Source organism: Anguilla rostrata, chromosome 16 (assembly GCF_018555375.3).
Source record: "Anguilla rostrata isolate EN2019 chromosome 16, ASM1855537v3, whole genome shotgun sequence".
Classification (NCBI taxonomy): domain Eukaryota; kingdom Metazoa; phylum Chordata; class Actinopteri; order Anguilliformes; family Anguillidae; genus Anguilla; species Anguilla rostrata.
The window spans coordinates 29965932-29987161 of record NC_057948.1 but is presented as its reverse complement, the minus strand read 5'-3'; the positions used below and the strand labels follow the sequence as shown (position 1 = coordinate 29987161).

At 46.4% G+C, this 21230-nt stretch overlaps 3 protein-coding genes across 4 annotated transcripts in view; 2 read left to right on the top strand and 1 right to left on the bottom strand.

Moving 5' to 3' along the window:
* Positions 1–13682, top strand: part of zdhhc7 (zinc finger DHHC-type palmitoyltransferase 7) — a 30310-nt gene extending 16628 nt beyond the window's left edge. For both annotated transcript variants that reach the window (XM_064312032.1, XM_064312033.1), the window contains exons 4-8: positions 1409–1533; positions 2547–2643; positions 3815–3896; positions 4392–4522; positions 10465–13682. In XM_064312032.1, coding sequence (XP_064168102.1) covers positions 1409–1533; positions 2547–2643; positions 3815–3896; positions 4392–4522; positions 10465–10644 — 615 coding nt within the window. In that variant the 3' untranslated portion in view covers positions 10645–13682. The remainder of the gene's footprint in view (positions 1–1408; positions 1534–2546; positions 2644–3814; positions 3897–4391; positions 4523–10464) is intronic.
* A 1346-nt stretch (positions 13683–15028) lies between these two features.
* Positions 15029–18813, top strand: LOC135241547 (transmembrane emp24 domain-containing protein 6-like). The gene is made up of 4 exons (XM_064312036.1): positions 15029–16679; positions 17547–17673; positions 17811–17965; positions 18172–18813. The coding sequence occupies exons 1-4, from the start codon at positions 16476–16478 to the stop codon at positions 18391–18393; spliced, it is 708 nt and encodes a 235-aa protein (XP_064168106.1). The 5' UTR covers positions 15029–16475; the 3' UTR covers positions 18394–18813.
* Positions 18814–18979: 166 nt separating this feature from the next.
* nip7 (NIP7 nucleolar pre-rRNA processing protein) lies at positions 18980–20882 on the bottom strand. The gene is made up of 5 exons (XM_064312037.1): positions 20557–20882; positions 20293–20379; positions 19940–20078; positions 19633–19773; positions 18980–19367 (listed from the first exon to the last, which is right to left on the bottom strand). The coding sequence occupies exons 1-5, from the start codon at positions 20610–20612 to the stop codon at positions 19248–19250; spliced, it is 543 nt and encodes a 180-aa protein (XP_064168107.1). The 5' UTR covers positions 20613–20882; the 3' UTR covers positions 18980–19247.
* Between the last annotated feature and the right edge of the window lie 348 nt (positions 20883–21230).

Genomic DNA, 21230 nt, shown 5'->3' with positions numbered 1-21230 from the left:
CTAACAACACACACTGCTGTACTCTTAAAAACCTGTACCAACACTCACATCCATCAGCTGGGCAGTAGAGGTTTTGCGTGCATGAGTTGTGAGTTCATGCCACACCATCTGAGAGTTGGGGGGGGGGGGTAATATGTGGGGTGGGCTCAGTGAGTGGGGGGAGTAGGTTAATCAAACAGTTCACCTGAGTATGCAGAACAGGTAATTTAGGTTTTGATAGGAATTTCTGTAGAGGGCATGGTTTCAGCATGTGATCGATGGCTGCTGTCAGCCAATCGCTAGGCCGGGTGACTTGAGTTTCCGCCTAAAGCAGGAATGCAGGTCCGGCCCCCTGGGTGAAGAGCAGTGACAGGGTGCTGATGAGAGCTGTCTGGAGCAGGCTGGGGGGGCTGTCACCGAGGAGGGGGGGGGGGGGTGCGGGGGGGAGGCATGGCTTTGTGTCTCATTGATTCTGGTTATAAAGGCAGTCGTGCAAACAGAAATATCTGCTACACTTACTGTGTACTACTCACTACGCTCAACTGCTTCAGTAGCACTGACAAGGGGTTGCAGTGAATGGCAGTCCAGTCCGTAATGACTGCCACTGTGAATCAGATGAACACAAGCACAGTGGCTATGGAAGGGGTAGAGAATGCAGCTCACATGCTTGATGAATGCATGATGAGGATGAGCTTCTAGGTACCGGGTTATTTCAGTGATGCAGGCACGGCTCTAGGTGCTGGAGTGATGCATTGTGCAGTGATGCAGGGCTCTAGGTGCTGGTTATTTCAGGTGATGCAGCTGGCCTGGTGCTGGTTATTTCAGTGATGCAGGCTCGGCTCTAGGTGCTGGGTTATTTCAGTGATGCAGGCTCGGCTCTAGGTGCTGGGTTATTTCAGTGATGCAGGCTCGGCTGTAGGTGCTGGGTTATTTCAGTGATGCAGGCTCGGCTCTAGGTGCTGGGTTATTTCAGTGACGCAGGCTCGGCTCTGGGCGCTGGGTTATTCCTGTGATGCCAGCTCAGATGTCCTCTCTCTATACTCTCTTAGTGTTTTCTTTTTGTCTTCCCACTCTGCCCATTCTCCCTCTACTCATTCTGTCCTCACTTTCTCTGCTCTTTCTTCCCTTTTTTAATCCTTTCTCTGATCTCCCCTCTCTGTCCTTTTTTTCTGCTCCAACTCTGTACTATATCTGTCCTGCCCCGTTCTCTCTCTCTCTCTGTACTCCATCTTTCCTATCTTTACCTTCCCTCTGACCTCTGTGCGCTCCCATTTCTCTTTCAGCCTGTGTGTTCTGCCTCCACTCTCTCTCTCTCCCTCCCTCCCTCCCTCCCTCTTTCTCTCTCTCCCTCCCTCCCTCCCTCTCTCTCTCTCTCCATCTCTCTACCCCTCCGTCCCCTGGCTGACCGTGCCCGTGCTTGTGCCCGCAGGGGGCGGTGCCCAAGGGCAATGCCACCAAGGAGTACATGGACAGCTTGCAGCTGAAGCCCGGGGAGGTCATCTACAAGTGTCCCAAGTGCTGCAGCATCAAGCCGGAGAGAGCCCACCACTGCAGGTAAGAAGGTGCCCGGCGATTGGACACGTAGCAGACAACGTACAGGTTTAGAAACGATGTGATTGGTCAGGTTTCACCCTATCGGTCGAGTGCCAGGCGCTTTTGTCTGCCCCCCCCCGCTGTCGTCTCTGCTAGACAGTCGGAATTGATTTCTAATGCTGGCTATAATTGGCCAGCGCCTGTTGTGCTTTGAAGTGCTTAAACACGTTTTAAATTTAACCGAATTTCAGCTGCGAAATTAAACGGAAGGCCTGCAAGTTGTAGCTGTGCTGTGTGTTCTCTATGGGAAGGCCAGTCACTGGCTAGCTCTTCAGAGAGAATGCACTGGGCCTGGGTATGAAAATATACTTCATTATTTCAACTGTGTTATGTGCTGGAACAGAGGAAACTGATGTCAATGACTGTGTTTAACTAGTAGTAGTAGCGTAACTAAGTGTGAGTTTATAATATTTCAAACGCTTATAATCGTGAGCTGATACAGCATGGAGCAGTAGTATGACCTAAATCATACAATCATAACATGAAAACTGGAAGTTTATTTAACTGTCAGAGATTTGTGACAGCCATCTTGCTTGGTAATGAGACAAGGACCAAATCCAGTGTTGCTTTCATGTGTTAGGCTGCAGCTGGCCTACACTGGAGTCGGTAAGAAGGTTAAGTCTGAATGACATACATAGGATAAGATGTAGGCATACATTTTTGCTAAAGATTTTTGTAAATATTTCTTGTCACGGCATGGTGATTTTCAGTTTCTGTCTGCATAAGGTTGAAAAGGAGAACTTGGAGAGCTGTGTTGGTGAAGGATTGTTTTCTGCCAGGCTTACAGTTGCAATATCGGTTCCTCTCATCATTACAGATGCATTAATACCTTCCTTGCCCAGAACAGTTCAGAGATGGCAATGCCTTGAGCTACAGTATCCTGTGACCTCCATTACCATCGTTTCTGTGGTCTTTACTGATGACAGCGGAATAACTCTGTCCCGTTTCCCCCCCACCCCCGCCCCTTTCCACAGTATTTGTAAGAGATGCATCCGGAAGATGGATCACCACTGCCCCTGGGTCAATAACTGCGTGGGAGAGAACAACCAGAGGTTCTTTGTGCTCTTCACCGTGAGTGAAATTCGTCTCGGTCGTGCAGGAAATGAGGTCGCTGAACGCATTTGTTTTGCAGAGGAAGTGGTCACAAAGCCAGGTACCGGAGAATCGTGCGACAGAAGCGAAACCTGTCAGATCGCTAGCCGCAGCTGGTGCCAGCGTGCGGTCCAGAGTTGGCTGAAGCGAACGGTTTGCATGTTCAGAGTTACCTCAGGTTCAGTGTTTGGAAAGATTTAATTACATTCCTCTTGGTTAATTATTCCTTAACTTGTCCTCATTGGCTTGCCATCGAAAGCAGGACCAAAAACAGACTGGTAGCAGCATTTAAAAAAAAATTTTTTTTAAACAAATGAGATTTCAGTTCCTGTGGTTGTGCGTGTACTCTGTGCGCCAGTGTGGGTTAAGTCTGTATCTTTCTGCGTGTGAGTCTCTCCGCAGGGCACAGAGCTGGCAGTGCATCGCAATGAACCAAAACGAACAAGTTGCTTTTAGTGTCTCACGTCCTGAGATGTGCTACAAAAGAAAAGAAAGAAAAGCAACTTATTCATTTACTCTGAAGTCGTCTGAGACCGGCCGGCTCTTTCTGTTTCGCGACGTCTGCAAAGAGACGAACGCTAACAGGCATTCGCTGCGTCGTGAAATTCTCCTAGACTTTGCGATAAATCACCTGGGGGTTTAAGGCCGCCTTTGAAAATCAATCCGTTTGGTAGCCGGTGGAGTGGAGTATGCGCATCGTTCCCTGCGGTGTTTGTATTTTGGAAGTGTGGAACCAGGCGCTGAAAGCTGAACCAGAATGACCCCCAATCGGCTGGCGGGGCTCACAGCTATCAGCGCCTTTTTTTCTCAGCGCAGAAAATTGGGGTAGAGTGTACTCTCTCTCGCTCCCCGGCGCACTTTTCTCTGTCTGTTTGCCACCGACAAACGAGCCCTCGGAGGAAGTCAAGGAGCGCCGCGCGCAGAAGAACGATACCGTCACCACGAAACAAAAATGGCGACATAAACTGGTCAAAGTCAAGCACCAAGTGTGACGGCACTAAGCATTCATGTCTAATTTTCTCTCTCTCTCTCTCTCTCTCTCTCTCTCTCTCTCCCCCTCGCCCTCTCCCTCTCTCTTTCTCCCCCCCTCCTCTCTGTTCGTCTCCCTCTCCCTCCCTGCCTCCCTCTCTCTCTCTCGCTCTCATTGCAGATGTATATAGCCCTGATTTCTACCCATGCCCTTGTCCTGAGTGGGTTCCAGTTTTTCACCTGTGTCAAAGTCCAGTGGAGTGGTAGGTGTCCCTCGCCTGTGATTGACAGTGACGGTGTGTGTGTGTGTGTGTGTGTGTGTGTGTGTGGTGGGTGCGAAGGCCGTGGTGCAGAACGGCACGCTCTGCTCCTTCGTGCTGACTGCCCCTGCCCCTGCCCCTGCCCCATTTTAACGAGACCCCCGCCATGGGCGTGTTGAATGGGTGTGCTGTGCTACGGATCAGCCCATTGGCCACAGTGCAGCCCAGGGGATAATTATCACTGCAGTGTCCTCTCTGTCTCTTGCCCGGAACATTTACTTTGGTGGACCTGTGGTTGCTCTAGTATTTCACTGATGCCCCACCCGTAAATTTTTTTGTGTGCAAATCCGGAGGCTGTGGAGGGTTTTTACCGCTCCTGTGAGTGGCATGGCCGGGGTCGTTGCCGTGAGTAACGGCTCAGAGATGGCGTCTGATTGGATGACAGGCAACATTTTGGTTGTCTCTGACGCTGCTGTGCTTCTGCTGCTGCCGTTGCAGAGTGCAGCGACTTCTCCCCGCCGGTCGCCGTCATGCTCATGATCTTCCTGTGCCTGGAGGCGCTCCTCTTCCTCACCTTCACCGCCGTCATGTTCGGCACCCAGATCCACTCCATCTGCAACGACGAGACGGTGAGTTCTGGGGGTCTCCGACATCACGGCGTATCCCGAACCATAGGCCCTGCTCCAGACCTCTGTGTATGACATCACACTCAGTCAGCAGGCCCATGCCCAAACCATAGGCCCCGCTCCAGACCTCTGTGTATGACATCACACTCAGTCAGCAGGCCTGTGCCCAGACCCAGGCCCCTGCTCAACACCTCTGTGTATGACATCACACTCAGTCAGCAGGCCCATGCCCAAACCATAGGCCCTGCTCCAGACCTCTGTGTATGACATCACACTCAGTCAGTGGGCCCCTCGCATCCTGGAACATTTTCAGAACTGCTTTCTGTAGGCTTTACTAGAGCAACAGTAACTACAGAGAGAAAAACAACACTCCTAGGGTTTCCAGGCAACAAGACTTTTAGAATCAACCTTACTTGTGTATGCACGTAGGCACAAACGCGCATGTGTGTGTGTGTGTGTGTGTGCGCATGCATGCGTTAATTGCCCAACACAGAAGTGTGGCAGCTCATACTTGGCAATTTGTAGTAAGCAGCAGCCTGTGGGTTCTGCTTTTAGGGCACAGTGTAAGTCTGTTCTGTTAAGTGAGTCACACTGTGCAACATCCCAGTTATTTTCTGCTTGAACACAAACGGGTGGCACAGAAACATGGTCCCTCATAACCAAAAATGTATCGGCGGTAAACGTGGGTTTTATTTCTGGAAAAGGAATAAAGTAATCTTGTAATGTTGCTCATTGGCTGTTATTCAAAGCCCATAGCTGCAAATGATCATTTGCATCCTCTTGCACTTCCTGTGATTCTCAGCTGCACAGAAAGAGCCCTACCCTCTCATATTTTTCCAGAATTTCAGATTTTCTGTTAACTTTTTTGGTTATTATTATGTGTAATTTACACTCTGGGTTCTCTGAATGAAAAATAAAACCTAATATGGGACCTGTGTGATTCCTGCCTTAAGGAAGGCCTGAATGCCCCCCCCCCTCCATCTGGGACAGACGATTTAATCACCAGGCAATCCTGTGAACTCTTAAACCCTTTGAAATTCTTAAGCGTGCCGATTTTCTTGTCCTTAATCCCTCTGGGAATATAGTTCAGAATATTTGCCTTGACTTCACATGCTGGATTATGAGGGGGCAGAAAAGTGTCGCTGCTCAGTGGATGTGCACAATATACTTTGAAAACCATCTTTTGTCATGTTAACCATTAATGGTGGAAAAAATGTGTGCGTTCGTGGGATAATAAATGTAGTGAATGCATAAGTGAACCCTCAGTTTTACGTAATAATCATGAAATATCGCCAGTATTAAACTGAAACTGGATTAGGCTGAACGCGCAGTAATATATATTCTCCCACCAGCATCGCTCAAGCAGTGAACGCCCATGCAGCCATGACTTGGCCATAATGATGTTACCCTTTTCACAGAAACAGGCGCTGTAGAATAATCATTGTAAATGAGGGCGTGTTCCCTCGATGTGACATCTGAGAAATAAAGGATGATTGATTGAACAGATAATTATTGGATGGAATTTTATTCAGTGGGGGATTTTGACCGTGTCTTTGGTGACTGTGGAATTACAGAAATCCTCAGTGTGTTGTAGATGTACTCTGTACCTTAGGCTATGTTATCGTCGGTTTGTGACGTTTCTTTGTGAGTGATCGCATTTGCCTTCTTGTGTTTTTGTTTGTCGTTTGGCAGGAAACACGTTGCAGTTGAAGCGGTAGATTGCACAATGCGTTCAGCCACCATGTGACTGTGAATGGAAGCTTATTGGCAGAAAAGGATGTTACAACATCAGTGCATAACTGATGGGAGTGTCCGCTCTTAAAATAGTTCAAGCATCCTGCGCTTTTATCCAAAGCGCTTTACAATTGATGCCTCTCATTCGCCAGAGCAGTTGGGGGTTAGGTGTCTTGCTCAAGGACACTTCGACACGCCCAGGGCGGGGTTTGAACCGGCAACCCTCCGACTGCCAGACAATCGGTCTTACCTCCTGAGCTATGTCGCCCCCCAATATTAATATTGGCTGATAATGCCCGATCAGTTTCATGATAGCTGGTCATGGCTGTTTATGGGTGGAATAAGGTCCTCAGTGTTCCCCAAAGGAATTTAACAGACAAAAAAAAATGTTTTGGCCTCATTTTTGTGCAATGCCTTTGTCACACGCCAGCGTGACACCCCTGGGGGGGAGATGCGGCAGTGCCGGGGAACACCATTGGTTGCCGCATGGAGAGAGAGAGAGAGAGAGAGAGCGCCCACACAAACACAAAATGAAATGAACATCTTCACCCTTCCCCCCCTCAAGGGTTCCGGGCGAAAACAATAAACTAAAACAACAAACTAAAATGATAAAGACAGAAGAAAGTAAAAACCCAGGGCTGATTTTCAGCATGCCGCTGGGATCCACTGGCAAACTTTTCAGTTGACCAGTTCCTCTTTTTAGTCCTGTGTGCTCAGGTTGAACACAACCGAAACCGAACAAATTAAAATGATAAACGCACTCTCGGTGTGAGCTCCTGGTCTCGGCACCGAGCTGCTGAGGGGAACGCACCTTTAAGCACCTGGGCTGATTGGCTAATGCAGCCCAGGTGCGTGTGCTCTCTCACAGCAGCACACCCAGGACCATCGTCACCGCTGAACGAATCCAATCTTAGTGCTTAGTCATTCTTCCTACCAGCGAGAGTATCAGATGCACTTGTTAACTTCTGTCATACTGTTACCTGATTTGAAAAGAACTTCTGCTGAAGTACGTCTTGTTGTAGATTTTAATTAAAGGATTTTGAGGTGCAGATCTGTACCAACATATTCTGCAGTAAAGTCTTGTTCAGTTAGTGTAAACATCAAATAAGGGCAATCTGAAACACTGTGTATACACAGGCTATTCAGATTAAGTTATGGTGGCATGTTCTGCACACTGCCCAAAACCCCGATGTCATAATCTGCTTCAAATGGCAGCTCGCATTTTTCGGGGTGGCTACGCGCAGAGATAAAGGGAATCTGAGTGGAGAGTGGCAGTTAGATCAGTGCAGTGCAGTTCAGAGCAGCAGGGTTCCACAGCCACTGCGGCACAAACAGCAGTCTGGGCAGTTAGTGAGGTGCATCGCCGTGGAGACCGAAGATATGAGTCATCCTGTCTGAGCTGGATGCAGGGTCTGTCTTTGGCCTTTCGGTCTGTCTCCCCCCCCCCCCCCCCCCCCACAGTGACAGCTGTGGCACGATTAACAAGACCAGGTTAATGCCTAGTATATGGCTGGACCTAGCACACGTAATCCAGCCGACCAATGGCGTAACTTCATAACTCAGCTGACCAATAGTGTAACTTCATCACTCAGTCACTCCAGTGACTCCAGTCACTCAGTCACTCAGTCACTCCAGTCACTCAGTCACAGACATTCTCCATTTTGAGGGCTGGGTCCCCCATCTCGTCATTGCGGTCCGGCCAAGAGGAGAAAGCTTCATCTGAAGGGCTGCGGTCCACGTGGAGTGCTGCGGTCCATGTGGAGTGCTGCGGTCCACGTGGAGGGCTGCGGTCCACGTGGAGTGCTGCGGTCCACGTGGAGTGCTGCGGTCCATGTGGAGTGCTGCGGTCCACGTGGAGTGCTGCGGTCCACGTGGAGTGCTGCGGTCCATGTGGAGTGCTGCGGTCCACGTGGAGTGCCACCTCTTCTCCCGCGGACGAGAGCGAAGCAGGCGACCGTCTGCATTCACACGTTGGCACGGCGACGAGCCGGCGCGATATTAATAAACGCTAGCGTCGCACCCCGGCGGAGTCTCTGCGGGAGCTGCAACGCTCCCAGAAAACACCGGAGCTTGTTCGGTCGCTATAAATAGGCTGCCAGAAAGATTTCCCCTTGTGCGCTGACACGCTTCAACTCGGAGGCCTTTTTGCTATTTCAGGTCAAATTGAATTATTAATGGGTGTAAGACGGTGATGCAGGTACATCCCAGACTGAACCTGACAAACAATTTCAGAAATGCGTCATTCTCTACCTTTTAGACGGCACTAAATGGCACTCGTAGAAATTAGGCCTAAGTGCAGTGTTTTTATACAAGCTGTATGTCAGTCCCTTTCTTGAGATTGTGCTTTTGCATCGAGCCCTGAGCCAGCAAGGTCATTTGGGAAGATCACTGGTTTGGTTTTTTTGTTAAAACGAAGTACATCTCTATCTGAGTGTTTGTCTTTGTTTTTCTTTCAGTGCTTTTTTGGTTGCTCATTTCCCAGAAGTGTGATTCACCAGAAATATTCAGGGATGAGTTTTTTATTTTTATAAATCTGTGGCTGTGAACAGAAGCAGCTGCTTACGCGTAAGTGACAGTAATGTTTGTGCGTTTGTGCATAAAAAGCCGTATAAAGGCTCACATAAACCAGCATCACTAGCAGGGCTGGGTATGAAACCGTAATGAGTATGTGCCCAGCTTGCCATTCTGCTGTGCTGCCGCATTGGGAGCGGCAGTCCCGTCAGCAGCCCCCTGGGGTTCCCCATGGGATGGAGGGCAGGCGGGGCGCACCCCTAGCAGGGCTGACGAGAGGCGGGGTCACTCAGGGCCACCTGGAACGTCTCCATGGAGACTGCACAGTACCTGACAGGGAGCAGGAAGCGAGGCCCTCTGAGAAGGCTGAGCTGCTGTGAGGCCGGCTTCCTGTCTCACGGTGAACATGTGCTCACTTCCTGTCTCTTTGTGAACATGCATTCACTTCCTGTATGGGGTAACATAGCTCAGGAGGTAAGAGCGGTTGTCTGGCAGTTGGAGGGTTGCCAGTTTGATCCCCCGCCCTGGGCGTGTCGAAGTGTCACTGAGCAAGACGCCTAACCCCTAATTGCTCCCAACGAGCTGATTGGTACCTTGCATGGCAGCCTTTCACCGTTGGTGTGTGAGTGTGTGTGCGCAAATGGGTGAATGAGAGGCATCAATTGTAAAGCGCTTTGGATAAAAGCGCTATATAAATGCAGTCCATTTATCTGTTTCTCTGTGAACACGTGTTCACTTCCTGTCTCCGTGTGGACTTGCGTTCACTTCCTGTCTCTCTGTGAACATGCGTTCAGCAGGCTTGTTGGAAGTTGGAAAAGGATAGAGCCGACTTCTGTTTTGTTTTTCTTTGTCTCTCTGTCTGAAAAGATCTTATGGGAGCGATAGTAGCTCAGCATCAGTCAGAGTTCATTATTGGTGAAGTTTCTAATAACCCAGTCGCAGTCGAACACCGGATAGCTTAAATGTATGAGATTTCTCTGTCATTGTATTTCAGCAGTGTGTGTCATCGTATTGCAGAGCCTGTTATTAAGTTTTTATGATAAAAGACCTGAGGCAGGAGCAGTTTTAGTATTAAACTCGATTTAATTTAAACGCTTGTCATGAACCTGGATTGCTACAGTGAAGTATTTTTCTTAGAATATGTGCAAATATGAAAGCCAGGGGTAATTTTTACACATCAAATCTCAAAATTGATGCGTACGTTCCGGGTGTTTTCACTAACATAAAAAGCATTCCAGAAGTGAAATATAATGATCGTCATGGTTGAAAGGTTTTCAGGTAAATTTTACTGCCTGGTGACTGCCTGCTGCTGGTCGAAGCACACCACAGAGGTGCAGACGCAGTATACAGTAACTGTGGAGCCTGTGGTGTAAACAGAGGCTGTAGGGTCTGTGGGTAGGGTAGGGTCTTATCTGTCTGTGGGTACGGTAGGGTAAGGTTTTACCTGTCTGTGGGGAGGGTAGGGGATCACCTGTTTGTGGGTAGGGTGGAATCTCACCTGTCTTTGGGTAGGGTAGGGGCTTACCTGTCTGTGTGTTGGGTCTTACCTGTTTGTGGTAGGGTAGGGTCAGGGTTGGGTCTCACCTGTCTGTGGGTAGGTTCTCACCTGTCTGTGGATAGAGTCTCACCTGCCTGTAGGTAGTGTAGGAGCTCACCTGTCTGTGGGTAGAGTCTCACCTGTCTGTGTGTCCGTCCCGCAGGAGATCGAGCGGCTGAAGAACGAGAAGCCCACCTGGGAGCGGCGCGTGCGCTGGGAGGGGATGAAGACGGTGTTCGGCGGCCAGCCGTCCCTGCTGTGGATCAACCCCTTCGCCGGACTGCGTCTGCGGCGCCTTCTGATGACACGGTCGCGCAAGGGCGGGCCCGAGTTCTCCGTCTGAGGACGTCCCACCCCCACCCCACCCCGCACCCCCCGCGGGGCGGCGCCCCCCCCCCCCGCCCCCGGTCAGCCACCTCCCCTTACGCACCCGTGCGCTCTCACTCCTGCCAGGGGTGCTCGGGGAAACGCATCAAAGGGGTGGGGGAGGGGGGAGGGGCGTTGCCAAGGGAACCTTCAGCTGGTACCGCCCTCGTCGAACAACAGGGAGAAGTCGGCCTGCATGTATTGCAGTACCTCCAGATGTATACATTAATCTATATAAATGTACAAATATATATATATCCACACATATTAATACACAGATTATCTTGTACTGGACACTTCTTTTGTGTTTTGCCTTTTAAGTAAACCTGCAGTATGAAACTAAAGGAACAAGAGACACTGCTCATCGGACTGTCAGAGCTGGTGAGGTGATGGTAATGGGCTTATGGTATTAAACACTACATAAAGCCTTTATTATTAATCAGGGTGGGAGACAGGATGTCACTCGTGAGAAGAAGAACAAAGAAGTTTTGGGCATTGGAGAGCTACCCCCCCTGCCCCCACCCCCGCCATGCTCCCTTTAATGACTCTTTAGCTGAGGATCCAGCCAGTTTCGATGTTGATGCTGCCTCTTTCCCATCTGTCCCAACGGCTGGAGCCCCCCGGTGTGGGGGAGCACAGGGCAGCCGTCCGGGGGCTCACTGGAGGACCTATGGGACATGGAACCTGATTAACCACTACGACTGTCCCCCCTCCCGCCCCCCCACCCCGCCACCCCCGCATCCCCCCACCCGCGCCCCAGGGGAAACTGCTGATTGTGATTTTTTTCTTTGTTTTTAGATTTTAAACTTTTTCAAAAATGTTTTTTTGTGATTTTCTTTTTTTTATTTTTAATTTCGCATATCATGCTGGCCTCAGTAATGAAACAGTTTTTAGAATGCTTCTGCTGGAGAATAATTTTAGATCACCACCCGCAATGACAGTGTATATTGGGGGGAAAATTAAACCGTGGGATTTTTTAATCATCACATCACAGTATTTCTTTCCATCCTTCTTGTACATGTATTTTCCATCTTAAAACAATGTACATAATTACATATTTCTTTGCTGTTTTGGGGGGGCAGAGACAGAGGAGGTGAGGATGATGATGATGAGAGTTCGTTCTCGGTTACCCATGACTGTCTTCCCGCAGCCATGCCTGGCGATGCTGTGGTGGGATGGGGGAAGACTGAGGTGCCCGTCCGCGGTAGGCTCTGGGTCCGTTTCTGAGCCGGGGCAGTGCTGATGTAGTGGGACGGCGTGAAGTAAGGGACACGCTGCCCCCCTCCGCCCGACCTGACTTGGGTTTTTAATGCCGCCGGTGCTATGCCAGGCTTCCCAATGCCGTCACATGGAAACCGGTTTTGTCATGCAAACGCTGGGGGCCTGGCAGTGATGGGCAGCTGTGCAGAAAGAAAGAAGTCCTCTGCTCAGAATCTTTAAACGGGGGGGGGGGAACCACACAGGACGGTCAAAAACAAACGCTGGAGGAACACTGCACAAAAGGCCCTCCCTGCCCATTGAAGCCGATGGGAGGTCCCGCACAGGGACTGCTTTGTGCTGTCCAGGAAAAGCCCTGCAGAAAACTTGCATGAAAAGGTGTTTTTTTTTTTTTTTAATTACCAATTGGGCCCCTCAGGCACACAGGGCCTAGCTGGATCTACAAATTCACCAGTATTCACCAGGTTTTTAAAAGTTTCCGTGTGAACAGCTATCTCTGACAGCTACGGGAGGCATCTTCTGTGTCCCCAGAGGACCTGGAGACGTGTCTGGCTGAGAATCATGTGTATTTTCACCGGAGTCATCAGTTGGGGCATTTCTAACCAAAGCATTATGGGATATTTTATGGAGTAAATTAACTTGCAGTCTAATCCCACCAGCAAGCTCAGCAGCTCCCCTCTCTCTATCGCTGTCAGTCTGAACGACCCTTTCCCCTTCTCGTGTTTTATCTCCTGTCTCTTACAGCGGGTGGAAGTGTTGTCAGATTGGGTACTCCTGTTTCAGTGCTCCACCGTCTGAAGCGGCTAGCGAATTAATTGCCTGCACCGTTATCATAGTCATTTGATAAAGGCCAAATAACTTAACTTGTTAGTCCCTGGAAATATGTGTGCATGCGTTTTATTTAAAAGAGATGTCAGCCGTCAATGCCAAACTTGTAGTCAGTCTGTAAGTGAATAGATGCCTAAAATCACTTTAATGATATGATGCAATCAGTTTTATTAATAGTATAGCCTCTGAACAAAATCTTCATGTCTTATATTGAACGCTGCAATTATGAAAATAATGGAACTTTTTTGGGGTGTGGGGAGGGGAGGGGGGAGGGTTATTCGGTGAAATTAAATTCTTTGTAGACTTTTTAGAAGGTGGACAGGGTCGACCCCTAAGGGAATGTATCGGAGGAAACTGGCCTTTTATTTAAATACTGTCATGAGAATGTATGGCATGTGATTAAAAATCTGTTGTCAAAGGCAGTTAACAATGCAGGGAATTCATCATGGTTTTATTCAGTCATCTCATGAACACAAAACCTAATATGTTTTCCACTTAACAAAGCAAGAGAAGTGCACATTTTCCGAAACTCTTAAAAGTCTCCTTTTACTCGGCATGTGCTGTATAAATTCTTGTCGGAGGTCCAGAGGTCCAAATCGGGTCCAGATTGCCCATATGTGAAAGCGGCACGCGTGATCTGTGGCAGAACTGCGCTTAGCCTGCAGTCCGCAGGCACCGTGCTCTTCCAGGCTACTTGCTCATTCCTGTAGAGCCCATCAGTCGCGATGCTGACGCATATCTTGGCCGAACAGGACGCGTATTAATCAGAACAGAAGTATGGATTTGCCTGAAAATAGAGTAATCGATATGTCAAGCTTTGTAACTGGAAAGCATACACGGGTTACTTCCGTTATCTACAGTATATCATTTAACTGGATTTTTTTTTGTTTTTAAAGAAATATCTGTGTTATAAATGGTCTTTCTAATGTGTAGTTCTTTTGCATAATAAAGTTGTAAGGTTTGAACGAATGGATGAACAGCAGTTTAGCCTCCTGTGTCTTTCACCCGAGGTCTGATGCAGCCTGGAACCATGCTGTGTGTGTGTGTGCTGTGTGTGCGTATGCGTGTATGCGTGTGTGTGTGCGTGTGTGTGCTGTTATGTGTGCTGTGTGTGTATGTATGTGTGTGTGCTGTGTGTGTGCACTGTGTGTGTGTGTCTGTGTGTATGTGTGTGTGTGTGTGTGTGTGTGTGTGCTGTGTTGCTCTGTTTCCACAGAATATAACTCAAGCCATCCTCTATGATCCATCACATCAGTGTCAGAAAATGGGCCCCACCAGGCTCTGGGAAATAAAACAGGAGCGATTGTCTTACATCGTTGCTTTACTCTGATTTTTTAAAACTCTTTTATTTCTAAGTGTTTTGATAATCTGTCTCTAAGCACCTTTGTGACATGAGATCACTAACTTTGATGTGTATTCAGCCCATGATTATGTGGAAGAGCTGATAGGATCTTGGATTTTGATGAAAACCCAACATGTTTTTATTACTGTCTTGTATCTGTAAAATACCTCTGCAAAGGAATGCCGTAAAGGGCCTTTTTTTCATAATCCACTGGACAATTTTGTATTTTTTTTTTCTTGTGTAGGACAAGCATATCCTTGTTTTAAAAAGTGTTTTCCATAGTATATACATTAAAATGATGTTTTGTAGATGTCACCATTTTGAAATGGAGGGTGCCTGGAAAAATGATTGCTGAATTCATTGCTTTTTTCAAAACGTTATTTTACATAGTTGGAATCTCAATTGAACAACAGCCACACTGTTGTCTTTATTATGTGAATGTGATCCATACCCAGAGTACTCCCATGCTAACAGTCAGTACTGTCCTTTCTGCAAACATGTGAGGTAAGGACAGGCCATTTCTTAGATAGATTGGAGCGGAGCCTGCTGAAATGTTTCCATTACATTACATTACAGCCAGGATTTAGCAGACACTCTTATCCAGAACAACTTACACAACATTTGCATTGCATTTACATTGCATCCATTTATACAGCTGGACATATACTGGAGCAATGCAGCTTAGGTACCTTGCTCAAGCAAACAATGGCAGTGTCCTACCCGTTTGTTTGAAGTTGCTATATAGCCCAGCCAGTTCAGTTTCTTTTATAATGGCCACAATGATAAAGGAATGGGTCGCTGTGTCTCTGAAGTGTTTGTTGTGGTTTGGTTCTACATTTTTACATGTATGATGCTCATATGGTCCATCTCAACACTACTTCACTTTTGCATTGCATTTCGTACTTCCCCTCATATCCCAAAGCCTAAATCTCAGCAAAACCCATCATTAGGTGAGTGGAATGTCTGTGATATTTAATCTGTCCTGTAAAAATGTCTGTCTTCCTCTAGTTGCCATTGTTTTTGTTCTTATTTTTTAGTTCAGCCTACAAGTAGCTTTTAGGCAACTGGAATGGAATCAAATTTTGTTTTAGAATTCAAAGATCTTGAAACCTGGATGGTTTCGTGGCCCTTAGGATGCAAAATATTGTATTTTGAAAAATGTTGTGTGTCTGCTGTCAGTAGCTGACCAGCATTCAAGTCTCAAATTTGTGTGTGTGAGGCTTAATATCTGCATTCCTGGCAGATGTTTCTTGTAGAATAAGATGATATTTTTGGGGGTGACTGTTAAGACACTGGGGTCAGAGGAGTGCATGATGAATAAATTTCAACTGTCAGTTTCCTAAATTAATGTGATTAATCAGTGTGTGGTTCAGCCATCGTTTGTTTCCCTGGACTGATCCAGATATGACTGTGCACGACCCCCTAGATGAGATACTGGACCTGGAGGTCACAGAGGACCGACTCACTGATGATCTGCTTAAGGTAATTATGTCCCCTGAACACAGAAGCCTGTGTATGTGCCTTTGTATTTTTCCTTATTCTCAGTAATGGATATAATTAATAATGGAATTATACTGCAGTGTTTTTGTTTTTTGCACTGAAGCTCAAAGAGTGATCTCCATAGAAAGAGACCGGTGAAAGATGGAAGCACCTGTGACAAGTCTTCTGTGTCTTTCAATAGAACCGCGGTGATTACCTCAAAATCCAGGTAATAGGGTATACAGTGATATGCATCTGCTTGGGCACCCCTGGAAAAATTGTGTGTTTTATTGAATCTATGTGTAAAAAGAAGTTAAAGCGACCTCTACTGGTACTAACTTAAACATGACATATTTCTGCAAGTTTAACATGCAGTTAATATTTATTTTCTGAATTGAACAGTTAGAAAGAAAAGAGCGAATGTGGAATGTGCAAAAGTTTAGGCACCCTTCCAGTTATTCCATTAATACTTTTTTCTTCGTTGTTTAGTTGAGTGGCGGAAACTAACTTCTGGAACTAGCTATGCAAATAACAAAATTAAATTAAATCAGGAACATGGTTATTTACGTTATGCTCCATCAACAAAATCTGGCCCTCTTTCAATTGTTGTCAAGAGCATGTGCAAATGTGTGAATGTGTACCTCATATTAAGAATTATAATAGTGGGAATACAGAAGGGAGAGGAAAAATGGGCGTTCAGAATTGTTTGTTTTGTTTTATGGCAATAAAAGGTTAATATAGATTTGAATCCATGTACGGTCAACACTACACTGAGTATCAATGCATCTTATCAAGGAAGTGAAGCCGTTATCCAAAATGGAAAGACTCTCGAGTGGCGCTAGTTAATCGTTAGCCAGCGGTGAGCATTCCGTTAGCATCGGTACAGCGGCTGCATCCACCCTCGCCAGTGTGTGAGAGCACATGAAGGTGTATGCGAGGCCATGCCAGGTGTGCTGTGTTTTCTCCTCCTCCTGCTGGGGCAGGGGGGGCGCGGGCAGAAGTCGGAGCCGCTTGTCGGTGCCGGGGGTGAGGACCTGTTCCGGGGTCAGGATCAGTACAGCTTCGCCATCGTGCTGTCCGGCACTGAGCATCAGTGCTTTTGGCACTTCGCGCACCAGAGTGGACGCTTCTACTTGACCTACATGGTAAGGGATCGTGCATCTTGGTGGAGTTGGGGACACAGTTTACTATCATTGTACTAGAGTGGTTTTTTTTTTCCAAGCTGAAGCCCAGCATAGAATTCTGAATAAATGCACTACTTGCCGCATGCTAAATGTCTCCCAAAAAAGCATTCTGTTTGTCAACTGGCATGTTGTCAGTTGCTGATATGCACTTACATGTGAGTGCAAAATCTGATTTGAATTTTGTTGGAGATGTCATTGTCATTTGTTTTATTGTGAGAAAGCTGAATCTCTGTTCTAAATATCTTCTATATGAAAACTTGCTCATGTGGATACTGTGAATAATAATACATGATAAGGGCAAAATGTTTAAAAGTTACAGTTGAAAAAATGATAAAGAATACACTACCTGACAACAGAAATTGGTTTTAACTAATCAACAGACCCTAACACCAGAGGAAAGGTTGTGTAACTGTAAAATGTTACGGTATTAAAATGTCACAGTGAAGGTGCAACTTCCTAGTCCTGGTTGCCCTTGGTCTTATCACCTGTAATTTTTAAGTGATACACGATATCATAACGTTCTATAAGTGCTGTTGACTTTCAGAAAATCTCAAATCCTTTTTGCCTTTCACTCTCTCCCTTTAAAACTGTAAATGTTTAAATTATGTCCCTGTAGTCACTTGGTCCACAACCTGAGCATGCATAATTTATACAATGCTGTCAAACGCACCGTATTATTGATTAAAAGCATTTTCTATATGATGGTTTCCTGTAGATAGAAAATGCTGAAGGGTTGTTTAGTCAAGCATATTCTGAGGCTGTGTGAATGCAGCCAACTCCAGGTTAAATGTGGATGACTCTTGCCATCACTGTTTCCTGTGTGTGCAGGTCCAGTGGGTGACGGGCGTGGCCAATAACAGGCACCTGTCCACCACAGTCAGCTCCCCCCAGGGATTCCTGGTGACCTTTACTGATGACCCTATAGGTCATATCAACTTCCATACAGAGGAGACAGGTAAAGTGCTCGTATCAATAGATATTAGACTTTCCTGTTTGTTACTGGTACTGTTGCAACGACTGCAGAATTAATCCAAAAGAATGAAAAAAAAGTCACATGGTTTCCTCACCGATTTTGCAATTTTGTAAATCTAGGTTTTTACCAGATGTGCTTCAGCAACTTGCACAATAGATTTGGAAGAACGCAGGTCTTCCTCAACTTTGGCGTCTACTATGAGGGCTTTGAAAAGGCCCAGGTAAATAAGGAGGAGGCGGGGAAACACCTGAATGATACACTGTCCACCATTGAGGTACAAACTACTTCCAGTTACCTGGTTAAGTAGCAATACAAATGTCTAGCATAGACTGTTCTCGTTTCCATGTTCTCAATCTAGCATTGTGATCAGTTCAACTGACAAAAGTGTTTTTTATGCCAGTTTGAAAAGAAAAATAAATTAGACTGTGATGTTCTCCCATAATTTCCTGAACAAACTACAGATAAATGTCCATTTTGCAGGGGAGTGTCAATAAACTACAGGGCCACATATTCCACATATGGAGGCACTACAACTTTGCACGCATGCGAAGTGGCGCAGACCACTACCTGCTTCTCTCAAACTACAACTACGTGAACTGGTGGTCTGCTGCTCAGAGCGTGGTCATCGTCACCGCGGGCTACCTGCAACTGTCATTCCTCAAGAAGCTTTTCCACACAGACAACAAACGGCCTCGCTGCTAAGCCTCCTCCCCTTCCTGGGCCTGGGATGACAATCCCATCTGTGCCTGAAGTTAACCCTCATCTGCACCTCTGGAAGTGTCTGTAGGCCTGCATGCCGTGCTGAGAATGTACCCTACCTGACATCCTGAATGAGTAAAGTTTTATTCCCTTCCTATCGCCCTGTACATCTGTGGGTCAGTTAGCCAGGCAGTCCTACAGGTTTGAATCATCTACAGTTGGATGTAGATTTAAACAGAGGTCCTCCTTCCATCTTTGGGATAAGGAAAAAGGATCTCTGTTAATTGTAGGATATAACGTTTGAGATTCAGCATTGATTTTCTTGTCTTATCATCAAAGAATCCCTACACACTGGTACAGGCTGGCCTCTAACCACTCAGCTGTTGATATGAAATTTCACCTGATTATAAAAATTAAAGCTCTTGAAGAACAAAAAACAAAATTGAACCTGAATTCTTCTAAACTTTCTTTTAAAATTTTTAATTTGTCAACTGCTTACTCTGTTTGTTAGAATGAGAACATCACTAAACCATGTTGACCAAGGAAAAGAGTACTGTTTCAGTCTATTTTCAACAGTGGAAAATAAAGATCTCATAAAACATTTATTTAATCTCAGGGGAAGATCCCTGCTGTGATATACAGCGTGTCACGAGCCCCGCTCTGCATCAGCGTGCCAGGAGAGCGATGCGGACACTGCAGGCTGTCAGCAGTCTTGTCCTGCCGGTTCAGGGCTGCTTGCTGATGCAGAGCTTCCAAACAGTCTGTGTTCACTGGTCAGCAGGGCAAGTAGGAAGGATCAGTACTGGTGCTCCCCAGGGGCCCGTTGCCGGTACAGTCTTGAGTGATGAGAATTTGTTTTATGTGAGAGTATCCTCGCTCCTGATGTACTCCCCAATATCGGCCTGGTGGAAGACCACGATGGACATGGGGTCCACTCGCCGACACTCCTGTGTGGACTTTGCAGCCACTCCAAAGCCCTGAAGGTAGAGGGGAGCCGATTAGAGAATGCACACGTCACATACATAAAACTACACAGGGAGATGCTCAATGGACAAAAGCATGTCTAGCTATTTTACAGCCCATGAGGTCTACAACGGAACACTCCACGGCATACAATACACTTTTGGTCATATAGTGTACTTTTTAATGCCATTCACACACAGAAAGGAATAGCGAGACCGACGAACACATGTATTCAGTTAGGCTGTTTGCAGCTGCAGTGTTGGACGAAGAGGCCCTTACCAGCGGTACATCTGCCATAGAGTACACCACAACGCCCTGGTACTGTGCCGTGTTCTCCGTGATTCTGCCCAGGCCCGACTTCAGAACATGGTTCCCATAAAGAAACGACTGCTCCGCTCCGGGCTTCACCCACACCTTGAACTGAAATCAATACGACGTTCAAAACGAGGCCAATCGTCATTTCCTGCCCAGAAATTGTAGATGTGCATTCTGAATGTTGCGAATTCGAAATGCGTACTAAACACGTATGACCTGCGACGGCACAGCGACGCACACCTTAAAACAGTGATTAATACAGCACATTAACCTTTGCGTAAGGAGCTAGGAAGTCCAATGCTGTGATGTGCAGGCGGAATTTCTGGGTTTTGGTGAATTTTCCAAAGCATGTACCCACAGAGACCAACTTCTCCCGAGAAATATTGGTGGCCAACTTCAGAATTTTCTCACTGAGGAATCAAAATGGGAGAAAACTCAAATCTCGTTCGTTAAGCAAAGCATGCACTGTTCTGAAAAAAGCTACAATTTGAATGTTATAAAAATGATATCAGGTTATCTTGAAAACTGAAACTGATAGACCTTAAAAGCCAGGTCAACTGCCTATCTTTTTAAAATTACACACTTGCTTAGATTAGCGATCTACTTTTTAAGTAAAGATCCTACCTGATGTAATACACACGGTCGTTGTGAAGTCTGAAGCAGTATGTTCCATCTGGGCGATCCACCAAAAGCTTTATGTTCTCTCCAATACTGTGAATGCAAAGTACCATAGCAATGAAGCTTTTGATTAAAGAGTAATTTAAGCTCTTCTGTATTAGATTAAAGTGCCTTTCGAAACCAGGACCATGGAAATCAGAAAATATGGGAGCAAGTTTACAATCACATCTAGCCAAATGCAATTTGAACACACATGCCATCGCTACTTACTACTTTGAGAGTTTCTCGAACATGGTCTTTGTTTCGTCTTCTGTTAACGGCCGCATTGTGGAGGTAAAATTATTATTAATTATAAGGCTTAGCGATTCAGAAATGGTCCGCAGGCACTCCACACAGATATCGACCACTGCACGTGTTTTGCTTATTCAGGAAGCGGAAGTTCTGTTCATGCTCTTTGAACTGGACGGGTCGGGGGACAAAGATAGCGGATGGCACAGTCCAAGATGCCCAAGTTATAATGGAAGTCAATGGAGAAGGGGACAGTGTAAGCAAATTCAAGTTGTAAGCAGAATGCGACCATTAAGCGAAATAATGGCAAGAGCTTGTTTGAAAGCAAGCTAGTCGGTCTTGTAAGAAAATGTGATAACATGAACAAATGCTTATAAGGTGATTTTCCGACCAAGTTTCGGAAATATTCAAAATGTGCTTAACGTATGTGGCGTCATACAAACTGTTTTCCAATAAAAATGTGCAGTTACGATTCCAATTTTTCCTATAATTCTATTTTCGTGACTGCGGAGATATTACCAATGAACTATTCCAAAAAATGACTCATTTACTTTGTGAGCAAAATGGCTTGTTTGGACAAAATCTCACCAACTCTCATTAAAACCAGAATAGTATTTCATCTGCATTATGTTGTTCGCACTGACAGAAAATCCAAC

Coding starts and splice junctions, on each gene's coding strand:
- LOC135241547 (XM_064312036.1), top strand. CDS start 16,476: ATGCCAGGTGTGCTGTGTTTTCTCCTCCTCCTGCTGGGGCAGGGGGGG. Junction 16,680..17,546: donor GCTTCTACTTGACCTACATG/GTAAGGGATCGT, acceptor CTGTGTGTGCAG/GTCCAGTGGGTGACGGGCGT. Junction 17,966..18,171: donor ATACACTGTCCACCATTGAG/GTACAAACTACT, acceptor TCCATTTTGCAG/GGGAGTGTCAATAAACTACA.
- nip7 (XM_064312037.1), bottom strand. CDS start 20,612: ATGCGGCCGTTAACAGAAGACGAAACAAAGACCATGTTCGAGAAACTC. Junction 19,774..19,939: donor TCCTAGCTCCTTACGCAAAG/GTTAATGTGCTG, acceptor TATTGATTTCAG/TTCAAGGTGTGGGTGAAGCC. Junction 19,368..19,632: donor CTATGGCAGATGTACCGCTG/GTAAGGGCCTCT, acceptor CTCTACCTTCAG/GGCTTTGGAGTGGCTGCAAA.